Genomic DNA, 19787 nt, shown 5'->3' on the forward strand with positions numbered 1-19787 from the left:
CTCATGTTTAGGTGGAATCTTCTTTCTTGTAGTTTGGATCCATTGCTCCGTGTCCGCTTATCTGGGGCAGCAGAAAACAACCTTTCTCCCTCCTCTATGTGACATCCTTTTACATAATTGAACATGGCTATCATATCACCCCTTAACCTCCTCTTCTCCAGGCTAAACATGCCCAGCTCCCTTAGCCGTTCCTCATAAGGCATCGTTTCCAGGCCTTTTACCATTTTGGTTGACCTCCTCTGGACACGTTCCAGATTGTCAGTGTCCTTCTTGAACTGTGGTGCCCAGAACTGGACACAGTACTCCAGGTGAGGTCTGACCAGAGCAGAATACAGTGGCACTATTACTTCCCTTGATCTAGATGCTATAGATCCAGATGCTAAAGACCTGTTGCGCCTCAGCAATCCAATGGAATGGCTTTTTGCCCCTCTTGCAATCCATGAGGGGGGTTGTGAGTCTCAAATAGGCTGGCATGAACTTGCGGTAATAGTTGACGAACCCTAAAACCTCTGCAGGTCTTTCATTATCCTGAGCTCCTGCTATGAAAGTACGCTCTGCACCTTAGTGGGATCCATATGCACCCCCTCAGTTGTGAGGAGGTACCCCAGGAAATCTTTGCGAATTCTTCATTTTGATAATTTATTGGCCTGGTTAATTGTTCTACGTGTCATCTTCACAATAAATTTTGTTGTAAAAGCCATTGAAATTGTTCTTCTCGGTTATCAGTATTGGCTGGCTGCCCTATAGCTCCTGTTACGCCATCTGTCATGGTTTATGACCTAACAGCCAATGAAAGTTAACTCGGGACAATCTGTCAGGATGCTGTCAGCAGCTTCTGGCTGGTTGCCCAGGAAAGCATAAAGACAAGGAAAGGTTTCTTACTGTCGTTTCTTAGTTCAATTATTACAGAGAGAGGCTATAGAACTCAGCCTCTTGGATAATAGTGTTGTCCTGAGTGAATCTCCACCCTCGTCTCTCCCATATCCTCATTTGTCACTTCTATGGGTGCTGCCACGTGCCCTCTGTCTTTGAGCTCTTTGCTCTCCTACTTTCAAGGCTTGCCAGGTTTTAGGAGATGGACGGTCCTGGATGCTTTCTAATGACTTCAACCAGCTGCCATTCCACCTTTTCATCATCTGCCACGAATACCCACAGCATTAAGCCTGGGTCTGACTCTTAACTGTCTCTCACTTTGCTGGGGTTTGAAGCTCATTCTGTCTGTGACATCATACCCTGATGTCACAATGATACATCTGCATTCATCCAGGGTAACGTCAGTGGCCAATAAACTCCTGCAACTAGGTCACCAGCAGCCTGGCTCTCCAGCAAGCTTAATGTTTTCGTTCATAGCCTGAGCATGAAGAAGAATATGGAGATCAATATTAAAATAGTTGTTGCTGTTTTGATTATAAAATATGATTTTAGTTTTAAAAAAATCAATGAAAACACAATGGTGCTGCTTCATTTATTTTGCACCTCTAGTGGGTCTATAATCTGATTTGTTCTTAATGTGCTCCAGAAGCAGAAATCCCATTGGGAAAGCTTCTCCTAGCATGCAAAGACAGTGGGAGGAGGCCCCACTAAACTGAACGGGAATTCTGAGTAGAGATGCTAGGATTGTACTGTTGGCATTATGGGGAACTTTTACCCATACACAGATTGACAGGCCCATCAGTGAGTTCTTACAAAAAGCAATTTCCCCAGTGGTTCAAAGAGCAATAGAACCTCAACAGTTGAAGGCCTCATTCGCAAGCAGTGAGAGTCACTTCAGAAGGTTCCACATCTTCAAGAATCTGCCCCAAACTCCACTAACATCTGCAGTAAAACACACTGTTCTTGAATGGATGGTTACATGCTGGTCAGCATAGATATCACTGATGTTAATTGCCTTCCTCAGCCCAACTATGTATGATTGAAATTCTTCCAGGGAAGGAGCAATCTTCAAGGTCTATAAGAGATTTCTCTCTCCTGACTCTTCCAACATTCAGCTTCATTGGAAGCCAAATTGAATTGAATCTCTAGTCGGCTGCTAATATACAGTGGTACCTCAAGTTAAGAACTTAATTCATTCTGGAGGTCCTTTCTTAACCTGAAACTATTCTTAACCTGAGGTACCACTTTAGCTAATGGGGCCTCCTGCTGCCGCTGCGCAATTTCTGTTCTCATCCTGAAGCAAAGTTCTTAACCCGAGGTAATATTTCTGGGTTAGCGGAGTCTGTAACCTGAAGCGTCTGTAACCCAAGGTACCACTGTATTACTAAGCCAAGGCCAGATATTATTGCTACTGTATAAAGCCAATGGATCACTCAGCACTAACTTCTATTATCTCATGTGAGTATTTCATGGCTTTTCTCTGTGTTAGAGACCTCCATTGGATGCTGATGAATCTTTAGTTCTGAGGCAGTGTGGTGTAGTGATCAGGGAGTTGGACAGGGGCCTAGGACACAAGGGTTTAAATTCCCGCTTAAAGTCCAAACTTCTAGTATTATTACTGGGAAGGAGGAAAACTTTTTCCTATCCATATTATCCACAGCATGCTTATAAACCTCTATCATGTCCTGCCTTGGTCCATCATAGCTATTCTATAGTTTCTTGGACTTTACTGGTCAATGTTTCCTCAAGTTTAGAAGGGCCCAGATTGACAGCCCCGTCTTTGAGTTCTCACAAACATGTTTTCCCTGGCTCTGCAGCTGCCCATTGAGTCACACACCGATTCCAGGGAGTTGCAGAGGAGGTGGACCTTCTTAACCCTATAATTATCAACATCATGGTATTTTGTTCATCTAGTCCAGGGATTTCCCCAACGGTGGCCTTGGAGTCCACAAATCACATAAGCATCAGAATCAGAGGCAGAATGAGATAACTTATTGTCACAAGCCTGTAAGAAGGACTGGGTCATAAATATCAGAAGCCGCACCTGAGAGATTTGGGGCTGGCAGGGCTTGTTTCTGTGGGAGGTTTCCTTTTTCTACCTCTGCTTCTGAAGCTACTGTAGGAGTCCAGCTGTGCTTCTAATGTAACTGCTGTCACAAGAGTGTATGACTCTTGCAGGCATAGCCAGGATGATATTAGTGCTGCTGTTATTTGTGCTGCTTATGCCCCATGGAGCCTGTGGGATGCTGAAAGCAAAATGCCCATTGAACCTAAATGAGGAAAGTGATCCGCTGAATTATTACAGGCCAGGAGACCACCTCATTAGTCAGGTCATATTTCCAGGATCTTATAGAATTTACCCATTCAACTTTTTCCAGCATCCCAAAAACACTGTGAAGACGTAAGTGACTTTATGTTACCCAGCCTCTATTCACATTTATTGCTGTTTGCCAGAGACAGCATTTAATTTCTGCCCATCCCTAATTAAACTTTCTCTCTCCATTGCCCCCTTATTTCCTGTTAAATAAGATTTAGGGACTGAAAGTCAGCATTAAAGTACCCAGTGACCCCTTGATATCCTGCAAACAGAGAGTTTAATTCTGAATCCTTTCCCTATTTTGGGCTACAGTTCCCTTAATACAAAGGCAGCATCTAAAGCACAGTTGTTCATCTCATATCCTTCTTCCTGGGAAGTTCTTTCTGAACTGCTCCATATAAAGATAACACATTAAAGGAAAATTTGGCTTTTTAATGTATTTTTATGCAAAAAGGGTGTTTCTTCCTGGTCCAAAATTAAATGCCTTTGCAGAGCTTCCCCTATTCCCGTATTCCCAACAGAACTGTCTAACTTAAATGTCTCATGTGGTGTTGGGTGTATTTGGATTACATCATGCTAATCTTGCGATTGGGGATCGAAGAAAGTGTAAAAATCAGAATGTAAGGTGACCACCTCCTTCACTTCAGACTCACTGGAACGCTCAAATCAGTATAGGAACCTTACTAGGTAGTTCCACCAGACTCAGAAGTTAAGGTGAGTAACCCAAGACAGGGCATTTCTCTCTTTCATATCTTCTCATCCTGTAAATAGTTCTTGCCAACTTAAGGAATTCTAAATTTCAATCTAATTCACCCCAGCTCAAGCTCTCCTAAATGCTGCTCCTCTCTTTGTTGGTGGATCTGGGCAAGATTCTGCTCCTTCCTAGCTGCAGAGTTTCCCGTTAGATATAACTTGTATAGAGCAAGGAGTTGTTTTCATTTAATGGAGAATGGAAGGCTAAAACGATTTTTCGTGTATTCATTTATTTGCAGTTGGTCAGCAAAGGAGACCTCACCAGTCCTCTCCATCTTGTTTGCAGCCCAGGAGATCACCCAACATCTTAAGCATTTAGCCAATGTCACCCTGGGCTATAGCATCTATGAGGCCGCTTTTGATGTCAGAACAACTGCCGATGCCATGCTAGACAGTATTCCGAACTACAGCTGTGGAAGACAGAATAGAGTGTTGGCGGTTTTTGAAGCAACTTCTTCTGAAATCCCCAGCCAGATTTCAAGCATGTTGGGCATCTACAAAATGCCCCAGGTAGGAATTGGAAGGGAAGAGATCAGTTATGTTTCATTCCTCTTTGCTGTCTCTCCAACAGTGGTGAGGAAACTCTTCATGCCCCCAGAAGTTTCTAAACTGCAAAGCCAACCATTCTGTCAATTAGCCATGCTTTTGCAGACTGATGGAATTTCTACTTCAGCAATATTCTAAGGGCCAATTTTTCCAAGGAACACAAAAGAGAAGCACCGAAAAAGAGAGACCGGGGGGCGGGGAGGAATCACATTTTAAGAATGTGGAAAGCGATTTAGAAAACCCTCTGCCTCTTCCCCACCAAACTGGGAGGGGTGGCTAACACCCCAGAGGACAGGATCACACTTCAAAACGACCTTGACAGATTAAAGAACTGGGCAAAAACAAACAAGATGAATTTTAACAGGGAGAAATGTAAAGTATTGCACTTGGGCAAAAAAAAATGAGAGGCACAAATACAAGATGGGTGACACCTGGCTTGAGAGCAGTACATGTGAAAAGGATCTAGGAGTCTTGGTTGACCACAAACTTGACATGAGCCAACAGTGTGATGCGGCAGCTAAAAAAGCCAATGCAATTCTGGGCTGCATCAATAGGAGTATAGCATCTAGATCAAGGGAAGTAATAGTGCCACTGTATTCTGCTCTGGTCAGACCTCACCTGGAGTACTGTGTCCAGTTCTGGGCACCACAGTTCAAGAAGGACACTGACAAACTGGAACGTGTCCAGAGGAGGGCAACCAAAACGGTCAAAGGCCTGGAAACGATGCCTTATGAGGAACGGCTAAGGGAGCTGGGCATGTTTAGCCTGGAGAAGAGGAGGTTAAGGGGTGATATGATAGCCATGTTCAAATATAGAAAAGGATGTCACATAGAGGAGGAAGAAAGGTTGTTTCTGCTGCTCCAGAGAAGCGGACACGGAGCAATGGATCCAAACTACAAGAAAGAAGATTCCACCTAAACATTAGGAAGAACTTCCTGACAGTAAGAGCTGTTCGACAGTGGAATTTGCTGCCAAGGAGTGTGGTGGAGTCTCCTTCTTTGGAGGTCTTTAAGCAGAGGCTTGACAACCATATGTCAAGAGTGCTCTAATGGTGTTTCCTGCTTGGCAGGGGGTTGGAGTCGATGGCCCTTGTGGTCTCTTCCAACTCTATGATTCTATGATTCTATGATTCCTGTCTCCCTCCCCAGACTGTCAATAGGAAGATGTAGTTGACAGTAGCCCCTGGCTCCTAATGTGTTCTTCTTTCTCAGGAAGACCAGTGGCTGTCTGGCACTAACTGAACACAGTTTAAGTGCTTGCACTCCTCCAGACTGTATAGCTGCTTAGCAGTGCTATTTCTGTAGAGATGCAGGGAGACGCATAGCCCTAAACATTTTGTGAAACTACCAGGAGAAGAAACTACAAATTTTTTAGTTTCTTCTCTAGCATTGTAAATCGTCATTTCCACTGAATAGCATCGTGAATCATCAGTTTCGTTGCTACCCCCAATGGCGGCTTCCTTTCCTTTCCCAGTGTTTCCTGAGTATAAGACGGAAGCAGAAGTGCCCCTAAACATATTTTTTAGAAAAAAGCACTGCTGTTTAGCATCTGCCTCTCATTCTTTGCATTGTGGCTCTAGGAAGAGTTTGGGGTGCCATGACCCCTGAAGGCCTCAGATGCCCTGGTCTGTCTCAGTGTCCATTGGAGCCACTTCCTTCTCTGTAAGCTCCAGGTCCTCCACTGAACAGGATTCCTCCATCAGAGGCATGGCATGCATCCCATAAGCCTCTGGTTAGCTACTGTGAGAAGATGGGCCTTTGGCCTGGTCATGCAATGAGGCCTTTCTTGTGTATTCCTGAAACCCTGACACCAATCCTTTTCATACTAGATCAGTTTTGGCTCAGCTGCTCATGATCTGAATGACAAAACCCAGTTCCCTTTTATCTACCGGATAGTCCCCAAAGAAGAAACCCAGTACATGGGGATTGTCAAGTTGTTGCTATATTTTGGGTGGACGTGGATCGGTCTCTTTGTTCCAGACAATGACAATGGAGAAAGGTTCCTGAGTGCTTTCACACCTCCGCTGATCCGGAGTGAGATTTGTGTTGCTTTCTTGGAAAAAATTAATCTTCTGAAACTCTCATACTTGCATTTTAATGTATCTGTTTTGAGACAAGTCAAGGTGTTTGTTTATTATGGGGACTCTAAGCACAGAATTTATCCAATCATGATGTTACAAAGAATTCATGAAGTGAGGAAAACTCAAGGGATAGTCTGGATCACAACAGATCTTCTGGACATTGATGAGCTGTTGTTTGGTGGGACAGATTACTTCCAGCCTGCCCAAGGTTCTTTGTCCTTTGTAATGAATACCAAAAAACGGACAGAACATGGCTACTATACTCGACTTTCGTTTGAAGCTACAGCTGCAGCTGCACAGTTTTGGTCAAGAGCATTCAGTTGTACATGTTCAAACAGTGTGCTATCCGTGGAGGGTTGGACAAGATGCACAGAAAAGGAACCACTGGAAGCATTGTCCCAGAAAGAGATGGGGGAAATCTGGTCTCAAGACCGCTACAGCACTTACTACGGCGTCCAGTTTGTGGCCCAGGCCTTAAATGTCGCATATTCATCCAGATCCAAATGGATGTTAATGGCGGGTGGAGGAGACAGATTGGAACTTCAAAGGTTGCAGCCATGGAAGGTCTGTCCTCTCCCCTTTTTTGCAAATGCTCTCTGGAATCCGTTTCAGATTTTATATTCTTTGTAGTTTACCTCATTGTTATTGTTAAATATGTTTAGGTTTCCTATGCCCTGTCTTTAGTAGGACACGTTAATAAGGATTTTTTAATTGTTCATCTATTTTTGTGGTTCTTATATACTTTGAAAATTGATTAAAATCATTTTTTAATACATAATTTGGGAAGGTTCGGAGGAATCTTTCAGAGCACAAAATAAGCTATGAAAAATTGTTAAGGAGCATTCTCTTACATAAAGCTTAATTAATTAATTACTATATTTAGTTCATAACATTTATATATTGCTTGACTCCTGAAGAAACCCTCAAGGCACTTTACAAAAACATTAAAATAAAAAAATCACTAAAGAAAACCCTTATTTAAAACACAGAAAGTTGAAATCACAATAGGATAGGTTAAAGCCAATTAAAAGGCATGTTAGCTTTCTACACTTCCCAAGTGCTTGCTAGGATGTGTCCTCTATATGTGTTTATTTGAGTCATACGTCCTGTGAATTTATAACCTGATAAAGGACCAGTTGTAATGACCAAAAGGTTGTTATCTTTAGCTAACACGAGGCCTTGATGTCCTTGATTTAGAACCATTCTCTCAAAATTCGTAAGATGTCTGGAACATTACTCAATTATCCAAGAAAAACAAGACTACGCCCCACAAAATATTCAAAGTCATGAAAAGCTTTGCTCAATCATATACCCACATACTCATTTTCTCACAAAATTCAGATATCATGTTTTCTAAAGCTGGTGTTTTCTCTGCCATTCTAGCTTCACACTTTCTTGAAAGAAATTTGGCTTTCCAATTCATCCATAGGAGGGATGTATTCTGATCAGAATGGGGAGCTGACTGCCAACTTTGATATCGTGAACTGGGTCGTATTTCCCAATAGATCTCACAGCAGAATGAAAGTTGGGAGCATCAAGGGACAGGCATCCTCCGACATAAAATTCTCCATTAAACCAGAAGCCATTGTGTGGCCTGGGAAATTCAGCAAGGTCATTGCATTCATTCATTTATCTGTTTATTTATTGTACAGTGGTACCTCAGGTTACATATGCTTCAGGTTACAGACTCCGCTAACCCAGAAATATTACCTCGGGTTAAGAACTTTGCTTAAGGGTGAGAACATAAATCATGCTCCGGCGGCACGGCAGCAGCAGGAGACCCCATTAGCTAAAGTGGTGCTTCAGGTTAAGAACAGTTTCAGGTTAAGTACGGACCTCCGGAACGAATTAAGTACTTAACCTGAGGTACCACTGTACTTATATCCCACCTTCTATCTATGGAGCTTCATGGCTACCTGGAAATTTGAACCTTAGTCTCCTGGGCTCTCTTACAACCCTCTTACCACTATGGCACAACTGGCTCTGGTTCCCTTGCTGTGACATCTGTTAAGTTCTGATAATATGCTGATAGGTGCCATTTTCAGTTTAACCCTGAGTGGGCCTTGTGCAGAGAGATCCCCACTCCTGTTTGTGTACACAGCTGCTGTTTTCCCTCTCTGTTTCCCCCTCTCTTTTTTGCATAGCAAATCAGATGGAGAGGGGCAAAGAGAGGAGAGGCTGCTCCAATGTGCTCCAGAGAGCCAGTGTGGTGTAGTGGTTAAGAGCGGTAGTCTCGTAATCTGGTGAACCGGGTTCGCGTCTCCGCTCCTCCACATGCAGCTGCTGGGTGACCTTGGGCCAGTCACACTTCTTTGAATTCTCTCAGCCCCACTCACCTCACAGAGTGTTTGTTGTGGGGGAGGAAGGGAAAGGAGAATGTTAGCCACTTTGAGACTCCTTAAAGGGAGTGAAAGGCGGGATATCAAATCCAAACTCCCCTTCTTCTTCTTCTTCTTCTTCTTCTTCTTCTTCTTCTTCTTCTTCTTCTTCTTCTCTTAAGCTTGCATTTTATCTATCCCTCTGAGTGGATGAACAAGGACATCAATGGCCAAAAGTTGGCAGTGTGGCCCTGACTGCCATGTGGGCCTTATCAGATGCCCAATAATGGTGACTGCTTATAAAAGCACAACAATACACACCATAGTATAGGGCTGCCATTCCTCCGGGTTGTCTTGGACACAACTGGGAATGGGCTGCAGAAATGGCACCCAGACACAGCTTTTGGTGAAACACTAAAATGTGCTGGAAAACCCAAACATATGACAAGCCCAAGCATATTTCGGCTGAATCGGCAAAATGTCCTGGAAAACCTGCACATATGGCAAGCAGAGTGATTTTTAAAAAAATGATTAAAAATTCAAAGAAAAGCCCAAAAACATTTAGAAAGGGAAAAAATAAAGCTCAACAACTTTGTCCAAAATATGGCAACCTTTTCACAGTGACAAAAAGAAAAATAAATCTCAAATGCAGTTTAAAAGGCCATACTTTGTTTAATCCTTTCTGTTCAACAATATTTGTGTTCAACAATCAAAAATGAAACTTTATGTCAGAAAGAAAATGAATTCTCCACAGTTCTACAAAATTTTTAAGGGTCTCACTCCCATTTTAAAGCTTTCTAACCTGGTCTCAGTATTCTAAAAATGATTTTTATTTGAGCATGTTTTTAGCCAGGGCCCTCAGATGATGTCTGTGCTTTATGTCCTTGAGTGCTCCTTTTCTTAGTTTTTAGGTTGTGCCTCGTTCAAGATGCACTGAAAGCTGTCGTCCTGGATATGTCAGAGTGACTAAAGAAGGGGAGGCTGTTTGCTGCTATGATTGCACTCCTTGTGCGGAAGGGACCATCTCTATTCAGGAAGGTGGGTGACTCCAGAGGAAAGGGAGAGGCAAGATTCCAGGGGGTTCCAGGGATCACCCAGGGTTCGTGCTCTTTTGGAAAATTGAAGACTCAGGGGAGACTGCTGTAGCTTTAAGAAATATGATTTATTCGCATATTTACACCTTCAGTCTGCATGGAGGAAGTCCAGATCTTAGCACATGATCAAGGGGGACTTGTTTACCATAGCAGTACAGTTTCCTTGAGTGGAAGAAATCTCTCTCAACCAATCTTCAGCCAGCCTAGCCAAAATGAGCACCTCCTTGTTCTCTACTTTTTCCTTCCCAGCACACCTTGCTAAAGACTGTATTTTCCTGACACCTCAAACACACACACCATCACCATGGCAGAAAACAGACAGGTATGGATGTAAGAATTTTGTTAGTCATTCTGAAGTCATTCTTCTTCTCTTCAGATGCAAAGCATTGCACCAGATGCCCAGAAGATCAGCATGCAAATCAAGCTCGAAACAAATGTGTGCCCAAGATTATAACATTTCTCACTTATGAAGAACCCTTGGGGATTGTCCTGGTGTCCTTTGCCCTCTTCTTGTCCTTGACCACTGGCATTGTGAAAGGAATCTTCATTAAATACAAGGAAACTCCCATAGTCAAAGCTAACAATCGAGACTTATCCTATATCCTCCTCAGCTCCCTCCTGCTTTCCTTTTTGTCCTCCTTCCTGTTCATCGGCCGGCCAAGAAGAGCAACCTGCCTTCTCCGACAAACAGCCTTCAGCATCATCTTCTCAGTTGCCGTCTCTTCTGTTTTGGCAAAAACCATCACTGTGGTGCTGGCCTTCCTGGCCACAAAGCCAGGGAACAAGGTGAGGAGATGGCTGGGGAAGAGTCTGGCCAAGTCCATTGTCCTTTCCTGTTCCGGTATCCAAATTGTCATCTGCAGCATCTGGCTGGGAATCTCCCCACCCTTCCCAGACTCCGACATGCACTCCCAAGCTAGAGAGATCATCCTTCTATGCAATGAGGGATCTGTTGCCATGTTCTACACTGTCCTTGGCTACATGGGCTTCCTGGCTGCCATCTGCTTCACGGTGGCTTTTCTAGCCAGAAAGCTTCCAGGGTCCTTCAATGAAGCCAAGCTGATCACCTTCAGCATGCTGGTCTTCTGCAGTGTTTGGGTGTCTTTTGTGCCCACCTACCTGAGCACAAAAGGGAAGTTCATGGTTGCTGTGCAGGTCTTCTCTATGTTGGCCTCCAGTGCTGGACTTCTGGGCTGCATCTTCCTTCCCAAGTGCTACATTATCATCCTCAGGCCTGATCTGAACACAAAGGCACATCTAACTAAAAAAAGTGAAGTCGGTGGTTTCTAATTCTTAGCTTCTTTGAAGATTCTTGGCTTCACATAAAATATAATGTTGTTAACATGGACCGTTAGGATGCTGTCAGCATCTTCCAGCTGGTTGCCCAGGAAAGCATAAAGACTTTGGTCATCTTGGTCTTCCTTTAACAGCACAGCACCAACCGCTCTGACAAAGGTTTATTTGACCAACACCCTGTGGGGGTCTGCATGAGCTGGGTACACCTCTGAGGAGAACAAGGTTTTGAGATGCTCAAATGCCTGTTGCGCCTAAGCTGTCAACTGGAACAGCTTCTTGCCCCATCAAGCAATCCGTGAGGGGTGTAGTGAATCTCGAATAGGCTGACATGAACTGGTGGTAATATTTGGACAATGCTAAAAACCTCTGCAGGTCTTTCTTTGTCTTGGGCTCCTGCCGCGAAATTGCGCTCTGCACCTTAGCGGGATCCATATGCACCCCCTCATTTGTGAGGTGGTACCCCAGGAAATCTTTGCGAATTCTGCATTTTGTTGATTTATTGTGCTGGTTAATTGTTCTAAATGTGATCTTAACAATAAATTTTGTTGTAAAAGCCATTGAAATGGTTCTTCTCGGTTATCAGTATTGGCTGCCTGCCCCGTAGCTCCTGCTACGCCATCTGTCATGATTTATGACCTAAACGCCAATTAAAGATGACTCGGGACAATTTGTCAGGATGCTGTCAGCAGCTTCTGCGTGGTTGCCCAGGAAAGCATAAAGAAAAGGAAAGGTTTCTTACCGTCCTTTTTTATTTCAATTTTTACAGAGAGAGGCTAAAGAACTCAGCCTCTTAGATAATGGCGTTGTCCCGAGTGACTTTCCACCCTTGTCTCTCCCACATCCTCATTCGTCACTTCTACGGGTGCTGCTACGTGCCCTCTGTCTTTGAGCTCTTTGCTCTCCTACTTTTAAGGCTTGCCAGGTTCTAGGAGATGGAGGGTCTTAGTTGCTTTCTAATGACACCGTATCAACCAGCTGCGGCTCCACTTTTGTCTCCTGCTCCTCTCGCATTATTTCCCAACTATTCCCCTCATTTGCCTCTGAGCTGTGACCTCCCACAAACCACTGTTATAAATCTATACTGTCTTCCTCTTCTCTAGAAGAGTCAAGATGGGGAGGCGGTCTCCACCATTCCTCCTCTGCCCAGTCCCTGACACCTGGTTTATGGCAGGAAAATTGCAGAAGCTCTAAATTCATAAAATCAATGTTCACAAATGTCTTGCCAGAAACCTCTCTACCATTTACACTTCCAAAACAACCAGTATTAGCGACCTGTTAGCAGTAGTCGTCATAAGTCAATAGGCTCATGTTGGAAATATTCAGGAGTGATCAATCCACCAATTTTTCAAGACAACTAGGACTACCATCTTCCATGAGGATGCATTGACAACTCCTGGATCCACCAACTCATACCCCCATTGCAAGCTTTAATAAGTCATGCAGGGCAACGGTTGGGAGACCACATGGATGGGACCACCTGAAGTCAAACACTTAACTTGACCCATTTCAATCTGGGTTGAGACCTTGTTATGCATGGAATCAAAGAAGCATAAATAAAAACAAAAATTGTGAAAGGTAGTAATGAATGATGAAAGTGAATGTATAATAAGGATGGAGGGGCCCTACAGTCCTATCTGTTTTATAATCTGATGGACTTGTTACTGAAGATGTCCATTTCACTGACCTGCACTTGTGTAAATCCATATTGTCTTTAAATGTTGAATTGTGGTTCAAAGAGCAATGGAACCTCAACAGCTGAAAACCTCATTTGCAAGCAGTGAGAGTCACTTTAGAAGGTTCCACTTCTTCAAGAATCTGCCCCAAACCCAAGTAGCCCTAATCCAGAATAGGGCTGAATTAAGCATTAAGCAAAATAAGCACGTGCTCAGGGCCTCAATGGAAGGGGGGCACCTCAGAAATTTTTCATTCCTGGATTTACCCTGATCTATAAATGTTATTTTCCACCTTACTGTAGGTTCTGCTTCATTTTGAAAAATCAATCTTTATTTTGCAGTTTATTAGTGTTTATTTCCTGAATTAGATACACATGGGGGCACCAAGACCTTTTAAGTGCTAGATCCAGCTGCAACCTTTGGTAAAAGATACCATAGCCCCCATGTTTTACCTTTTCATCATCTGCCACAAATAACCAAAGCATTAAGCCTGGGTCTGACTGTTAACTGCCTCTCACTTTGCTGGGGTTTGAAGCTCATTCTGTCTGTGACATCATACACTGATGTCACAATGATACATCTGCATTCATCCAGGGTAACGTCACTGGCCAATAAACTCCTGCAACTAGGTCACCAGGTCCTGTGTGACTAACTAGGTCCTGTGAGTATCTGGAGATGGTTGAAGGATGTATGGTGGCCAACGGATTGAGCTGCATCTGGTAGGCCATCTGAGACCCTACATACCTACAGACTGTCTCGCCAGAGTAGTGCATGCTCTAGTTATCTCCCACTTGGACTACTGCATTCAGGTAGGTAGCCATGTTGGTCTGAAACAGTTGAAATAAATAAAAATAATTTTTAAAAAATGTCCAGTAGCACCTTAGAGACCAACTAAATTTGTTCTGGGTATATGTGTTAAGTTCTGAATGAACATATCAGACGACACAGCAATTCTTCAAACAGCTCTTGTTGTGGGTGGGGTATAAATATTAAAATAGTTGCTGCTGTTTTGATTATAAAATATGCTTTTAGTTGTCTCATGAATCCGAACTTCTATTACCTCATGTGAGTATCTCATGGCTTATCTCGGTGTTAGAGACGTCCACTGGATGCCAATGAATCTATAGTTCTGAGGCAGTGTGGTGTAGTGATCAGGGAGTTGGACTGGGGCCTAGGAAACGAGGGTTTATATTCCCACTTAAAGTCCAAACTTCTAGTATTACTACTGGGAAGGAGGAAAACTTTTCCTATCCATATTATCCACACCATGCAGGACTTTATACACCTCTATCAAGTCCTGCCTTCCTGGTCTTGGTCCATCATAGCTATTCTATAGTTTCCTGGACTTTACTGAAGTTAATGTTTCCTCAAGTTTAGCAGTGCCTGGATTGAGAGTCACATCTTTGAGTTCTCACAAACACGTTTTGCTTTGGCTATTCTATGGTTTCTTTCTTTCTTTCTTTTAAATAATTTTTATTAGATTTTCCACTTAAATCATATTCACATTTTTTACATACTTCTATAACTTAATATATTACTCTGTAAGAGCATCAACATCCTTCCCTCCCTCTTTCTGACTTCCACATATCTTTCCATATTTTTCACATTTCTATAATCACTTATTTACCCTTTGTCAAATTATAATATTTCACCTTCTTGTCAGTAAACCTGTTCCTTATATTTACATTACAAAACATTTCAATTCAGGCCTACAAACGTTTTCAAATGTTTACAATTTTCTTTCATATAAAATATAAATTTGTTCCAGTCCGTTTGAAACAGTTCATCACACTGATTCCGAATCTTCCCCGTCAACGTGGCCATCTCTACATATTCCACCACCTTGACCTGCCAATCTTCCAGTGTTGGGAGTTCCTGCTGCTTCCGTTTCTGAGCCAGAAGTGTTCTTGCAGCCGTTGTGGCATACATAAACATGTTTACCTCTCTTTTATGTATTTCTTCACCAATTAAACCTAATAAAAATGCCTCTGTTTTTTTATTGAACTTATATTTCAAAACCTTTTTTAACTCATTATATATTATATCCCAGAAGGCTTCCACTTTGGAGCAAGTCCACCACATGTGGAGGAAATTCGTCTCCTTACACTTCCAACATTTTTTGTCTTGATTTCTATACATTTTAGCAAGTTTGGCAGGTGTGATATACCATCGGTACATCATCTTAAATACATTTTCTTTGAGTGACACATATGCTGCAAATTTGATTTAGTCCACAGTTTTTCCCACCTTTCAGAATCAATCAGATCCTGGGCCCACCTAATCATAACGCTAGATATGCTATAGTTTCTTGGACTTTACTGAAGTTAATGTTTCCTCAAGTTGAGCAGGGCCCAGATTGAGAGTCCCATCTTTGAGTTCTCACAAACATGTTTTGCTCTGGCTCTGCAGCTGCCCATTGAGTCACACACCGATTCCAGGGAGTTGCAGAGGAGGTGGACCTTCTTAACCCTATAATTATCAAAATCATGGTGCTTTGTTTATCTAGACCAGGGATTTCCCCAATGATGGCCTTGGAGTCCACAAATAACAAAACATCAGAATCACAGGCAGCATCAGATAACTTATTGTCACAAGCCTGAAAGAAGAACAAGGTCATAAATATCAGAAGCCGGACCTGAGAGATTTGGGACTGGCAGAGCTTGTTTCTGTGGGAGGTTTCCTTTTTCTACCTTTGCTTCTGAAGCTACTTGTAGGAGTCCAGCTGTGCTTCTAATGTCACTGCTGTCACTAGAGTGTATGAGTCTTGCAGGCATAGCCAGGATGATATTTCTGCTGCTGCTGTTTCTGCTGCTAATGCCCCATGGAGCCAGTAGGATGCTGAAAGCAAAATGCCCATTGAACCGAAATATAGGAACTGACCCGTTGAATTATTACAGGCCAGGAGACCACCTTATTAGTCAGGTCATATTTCCAAATGGTTTTATAACTTACCCAATCAACTTTTCACGGCATCCCAAAAACACTGCTAAGACGTAAGTGACTTTATGTTACCCAGTCTGCATTCACATTTACTGCTGTTTTCCAGAGGCAGCATCTAACCTCTGGCCATGCCCCTTGGTATCCTGCAAAAAAAGAGGTTGTTTCTGAACCCTTTCCGTATTTTGGGCTTCAGTTTCATTAATGCAGCTAAAGCAGAGTTGATCATCTCATGTATCATTTTGTATTTTTATGGGGAAAGGGTGTTTCTTCCTAGTCAAGTATTAAATGCCTTTGACAGCTTCCCCTATTCCTTTATTCCCAACAGAACTGTCTAAATTAAAAGTCCCAAGTGGTCTTGGGTGTATTTGGATTACAACATATCTTAAATAAGTTCTAAATCCACGGTGCAATCTTGCATTTGCAGATCAAAGAATGTGTAAAAATCGGAATGTAAGGATACCACCTCCTTCCCTTCAAACTCTCTGAAACGTTCAAATCCGTATAGGAACCTTACCAAGTAGTATCTTCTCATCCTCTAAATAGTTCCTGACAAAGATTCTGCTCCTTCCTAGCTGCAGAGTTTGCCCCAATAGATATAAAACCAGCAAGCTCTTCTTCTGTTCTTACAGAGCAAGGAATGTTGCAAAGTTCTTTTCATTTAATGGGGAATGGGAAGCTAAAACGATTTTTCGTGTATTCATTTATTTGCAGTTGGTCATCAGAGGATATCTCACCAGTCCTGTCCATCTTGTTTGCAACCCAGGAGATCACCCGGCATCTTAAACATTTAGCCAATGTCACCCTGGGCTATAGCATCTATGAGGCCGCTTATGATGTCAGGACAACTGCCGATGCCATGCTAGACAGTATTCCAAACTACAGCTGTGGAAGACAGAATAAAGTGTTGGCTGTTTTTGAAGCAACTTCTTCTGAAATCTCCCACCAAATTTCAAGCATGTTGGGCATCTACAAAATGCCCCAGGTAGGAATTGGAAGGGAAGAGGTCAATTGTGCTTCATTCCTCTTTGCTGTCTCTCCAGCAGTGGTGAGGAACCCCTTCAGCCTCCCAGAAGTTTCTAAACTTCAAAGCCAACCATTCTGGCCTTTAGTCATGGTTGTGTGTACTGATGTACTTGTGCAGAGTACAAGAATATGGAAAGTGATTTAAAAAACCCTCAGCCTCTTCCTATCTCCCTCTCCAGTTTGTCAATAGGAAGATTTAGTTGAAAGTAGCCCCTGGCCCCTAAAGGGTTCTTGTTTCTCAGGAAGACCAGTGGATGTCTGACAGCAAACACAGAAGTTTAAGTACTTGCACTCCTCCAAACTGTGCAGCTGCTTAGCTTCTGCCTCTCATTCTGTGTAGTGCCCCATTGTGACTCTAGGAACAGGTTTGGGTGCCATGACCCTACAAGGCCCAGATGCCCTGCTCTGCCCCAGTGTCCATTGGAGCCACTTCCTTCTCTGTAAACTGCAGGTCCTCTTCTGAACATGATTCCTCCATCAAAGGCATTGCATACATCCAGAAGCATCTGGTTAGCTACTGTGAAGAGATGGGCCTTTGGCCTGGTCATGCAATGGGGCCTTTCTTGTGTATTCCTGAAAACATGACACCAATCCTTTTCTTACTAGATCAGTTTTGGCTCTGCTGCTCAGGATCTGAATGACAAAACCCAGTTCCCTTTTATCTACCAGATGGTCCCCAAAGAAGAAACCCAGTACATGGGGATTGTCAAGTTGTTGCTGCATTTCGGGTGGACGTGGATTGGTCTCTTTGTTCCAGACAACGACAATGGAGAAAGGTTCCTGAGTGTTTTCACCCTTCTGCTCATCCGCAGTGGGATTTGTGTTGCTTTCTTGGAAAAAATTCATACTTCGACCCTGGGACAAATGTCATCCTTACATTGTAAACCATCTGATTTGAGGGAAGTCAAGGTGTTTGTTTATTATGGGGACTCTGAGCACAGAATTTATCCAATCGTACTGTTACAAAGAATTCAGGAAGTGAGGAAATCTCAGGGGATACTCTGGATCACAACAGATCTTCTGGACATTGATGAGATGGTGTTTGGTGGCAAAGATTACTTCCAGCCTGCCCAAGGTTCATTGTCCTTTGTAATGAATACCGAAAAACGGACAGAACATGGCTACTATACTCGACTTTCGTTTGAAGCTAGAGCTGCAGCTGCACAGTTTTTCAAAAGAGTATTCAGTTGTACATGTTCAAACAATGTGCTGTCCGTGGAGGGCTGGACAAGATGCACAGAAATAGAACAACAGGAAAGTTTGTCCAAGGAGGAGATGGAGGCAATCTGGTCTGAAGACCGCTACAGCACTTACTACGGTGTCCAGTTTGTGGCCCAAGCCTTAAATGTAGCATATTCATCCAGATCCAAATGGATGTTAATGGCGGGTGGAGGAAACAGATTGGAACTTCAAAGGTTGCAGCCATGGCAGGTTTGTCCTCTCCCCTTTTTTGTAAATGCTCTCTGGAATCCGTTTCAGATTTTGTATTCTTTGTAGTTTACTTCATTGTTATTGTTAAATATGTTTAGATTTCCTATGCCCTGTCTTTAGTAGGACATGTTAATAAGTTTTTTTTTAATTATTCATCTATTTTTGTGGTCCTAAGATTTTTGTGGTTCTTATATACTTTGAAAATTGATTAAAATTATTTTTAAAAAAGATAATATGGGAAAGTTAGGTGGAATCTTTCAAAGCACAAAATAAGCTATGAAAAATTGTTAAGGAGCATTCTCTTACATAACGCTTAGTTCATAACATTTATATACAGTATTGCTTGACACCTGAAAAAAACCTCAAACCACTTTACAAAAAAGTTAAAATGAAAAGAAATTCACTAAAGAAAACCCTTATTTAAAACACAGAAAGTTTAAATCACAATAGGATACGTTAAAGCCAATTAAAAGGCATGTTAGCTTTCTACACTTCCCAAGTGCTTGCTAGGATGTGTCCTCTATATGTGTTTATTTGAGTCATATGTCCTGTGAATTTATAGCCAGATAAAGGACCAGTTGTAATGACCAAAAGGTCTTTAGCTGACACAAGGCCTCGATGTCCTTGATTTAGGACCATTCTCTCAAAACTGGTAAGATGTCTGGAATCTCACTCAATTATCTAAGAAAAACAAGACTATACCCCACAAAATATCCAAAGTCATGAAAAGCTTTGCTCAATCATATACCCACATACTCATTTTCTCACAAAATCCGGATATCATGTTTTCTAAAGCTGGTGTTTTCTCTGCCATTCTAGCTTCACACTTTCTTGAAAGAAATTTGGCTTTCCAATTCATCCATAGGAGGGATGTATTCTGATCAGAATGGGGAGCTGACTGCCAACTTTGATATCGTGAACTGGGTCGTATTTCCCAATAAATCTCACAGCAGAAGGAAGGTTGGGAGCATCGAGCGACAGGCATCCTCTGGCATAAAATTCTCCATTAAACCGGAAGACATTGTTTGGCCTGGGAACTTCAGCAAGGTCATTGCATTTATCTGTTTATTTATCGTACTTATATCCCACCTTTTCTCTATGGAGCTTCATGGCTACCTGGAAATTTGAACCTTAGTCTCCTGGGTTCTCTTACACCCCTCTAACCACTATGGCACAACTGGCTCTGGTTCCCTTGCTGTGACATCTGTTAAATTCTGATAATTTGCTGATAGGGGCCATTTTCAGTTTAACCCTAAGTGGGCCCTGTGCAGAGTGAGACCCACTCCTGGTTGTGTACACAGCTGCTGTTTTCCCTCTCTGTTTTCCCCTCTCTTTTTTGCATAGCAAACCAGATGGAGAGGGGCAAAGAGAGGAGAGGCTGCTCTTAAGCTTGCATTTTAATCTATCCCTCCGAGTGGATGAACAAGGACATCAATGGGCCAA

At 42.7% G+C, this 19787-nt stretch overlaps 1 protein-coding gene across 1 annotated transcript; it reads left to right on the forward strand.

Annotated features, from left to right (window-relative positions):
• Positions 1-3062: 3062 nt before the first annotated feature.
• On the forward strand, positions 3063-19472 carry LOC310672796 (vomeronasal type-2 receptor 26-like; the record flags this gene model as incomplete). The annotated part of the gene is made up of 5 exons (XM_083430454.1): positions 3063-3274; positions 4183-4453; positions 6318-6487; positions 17690-18344; positions 19164-19472. The coding sequence occupies 5 exons, from the start codon at positions 3063-3065 to the stop codon at positions 19470-19472; spliced, it is 1617 nt and encodes a 538-aa protein (XP_083286580.1).
• Between the last annotated feature and the right edge of the window lie 315 nt (positions 19473-19787).

This window comes from Podarcis tiliguerta, assembly GCF_965153285.1.
Source record: "Podarcis tiliguerta genome assembly, chromosome: 2".
NCBI classification, from domain to species: Eukaryota; Metazoa; Chordata; class Lepidosauria; order Squamata; family Lacertidae; genus Podarcis; species Podarcis tiliguerta.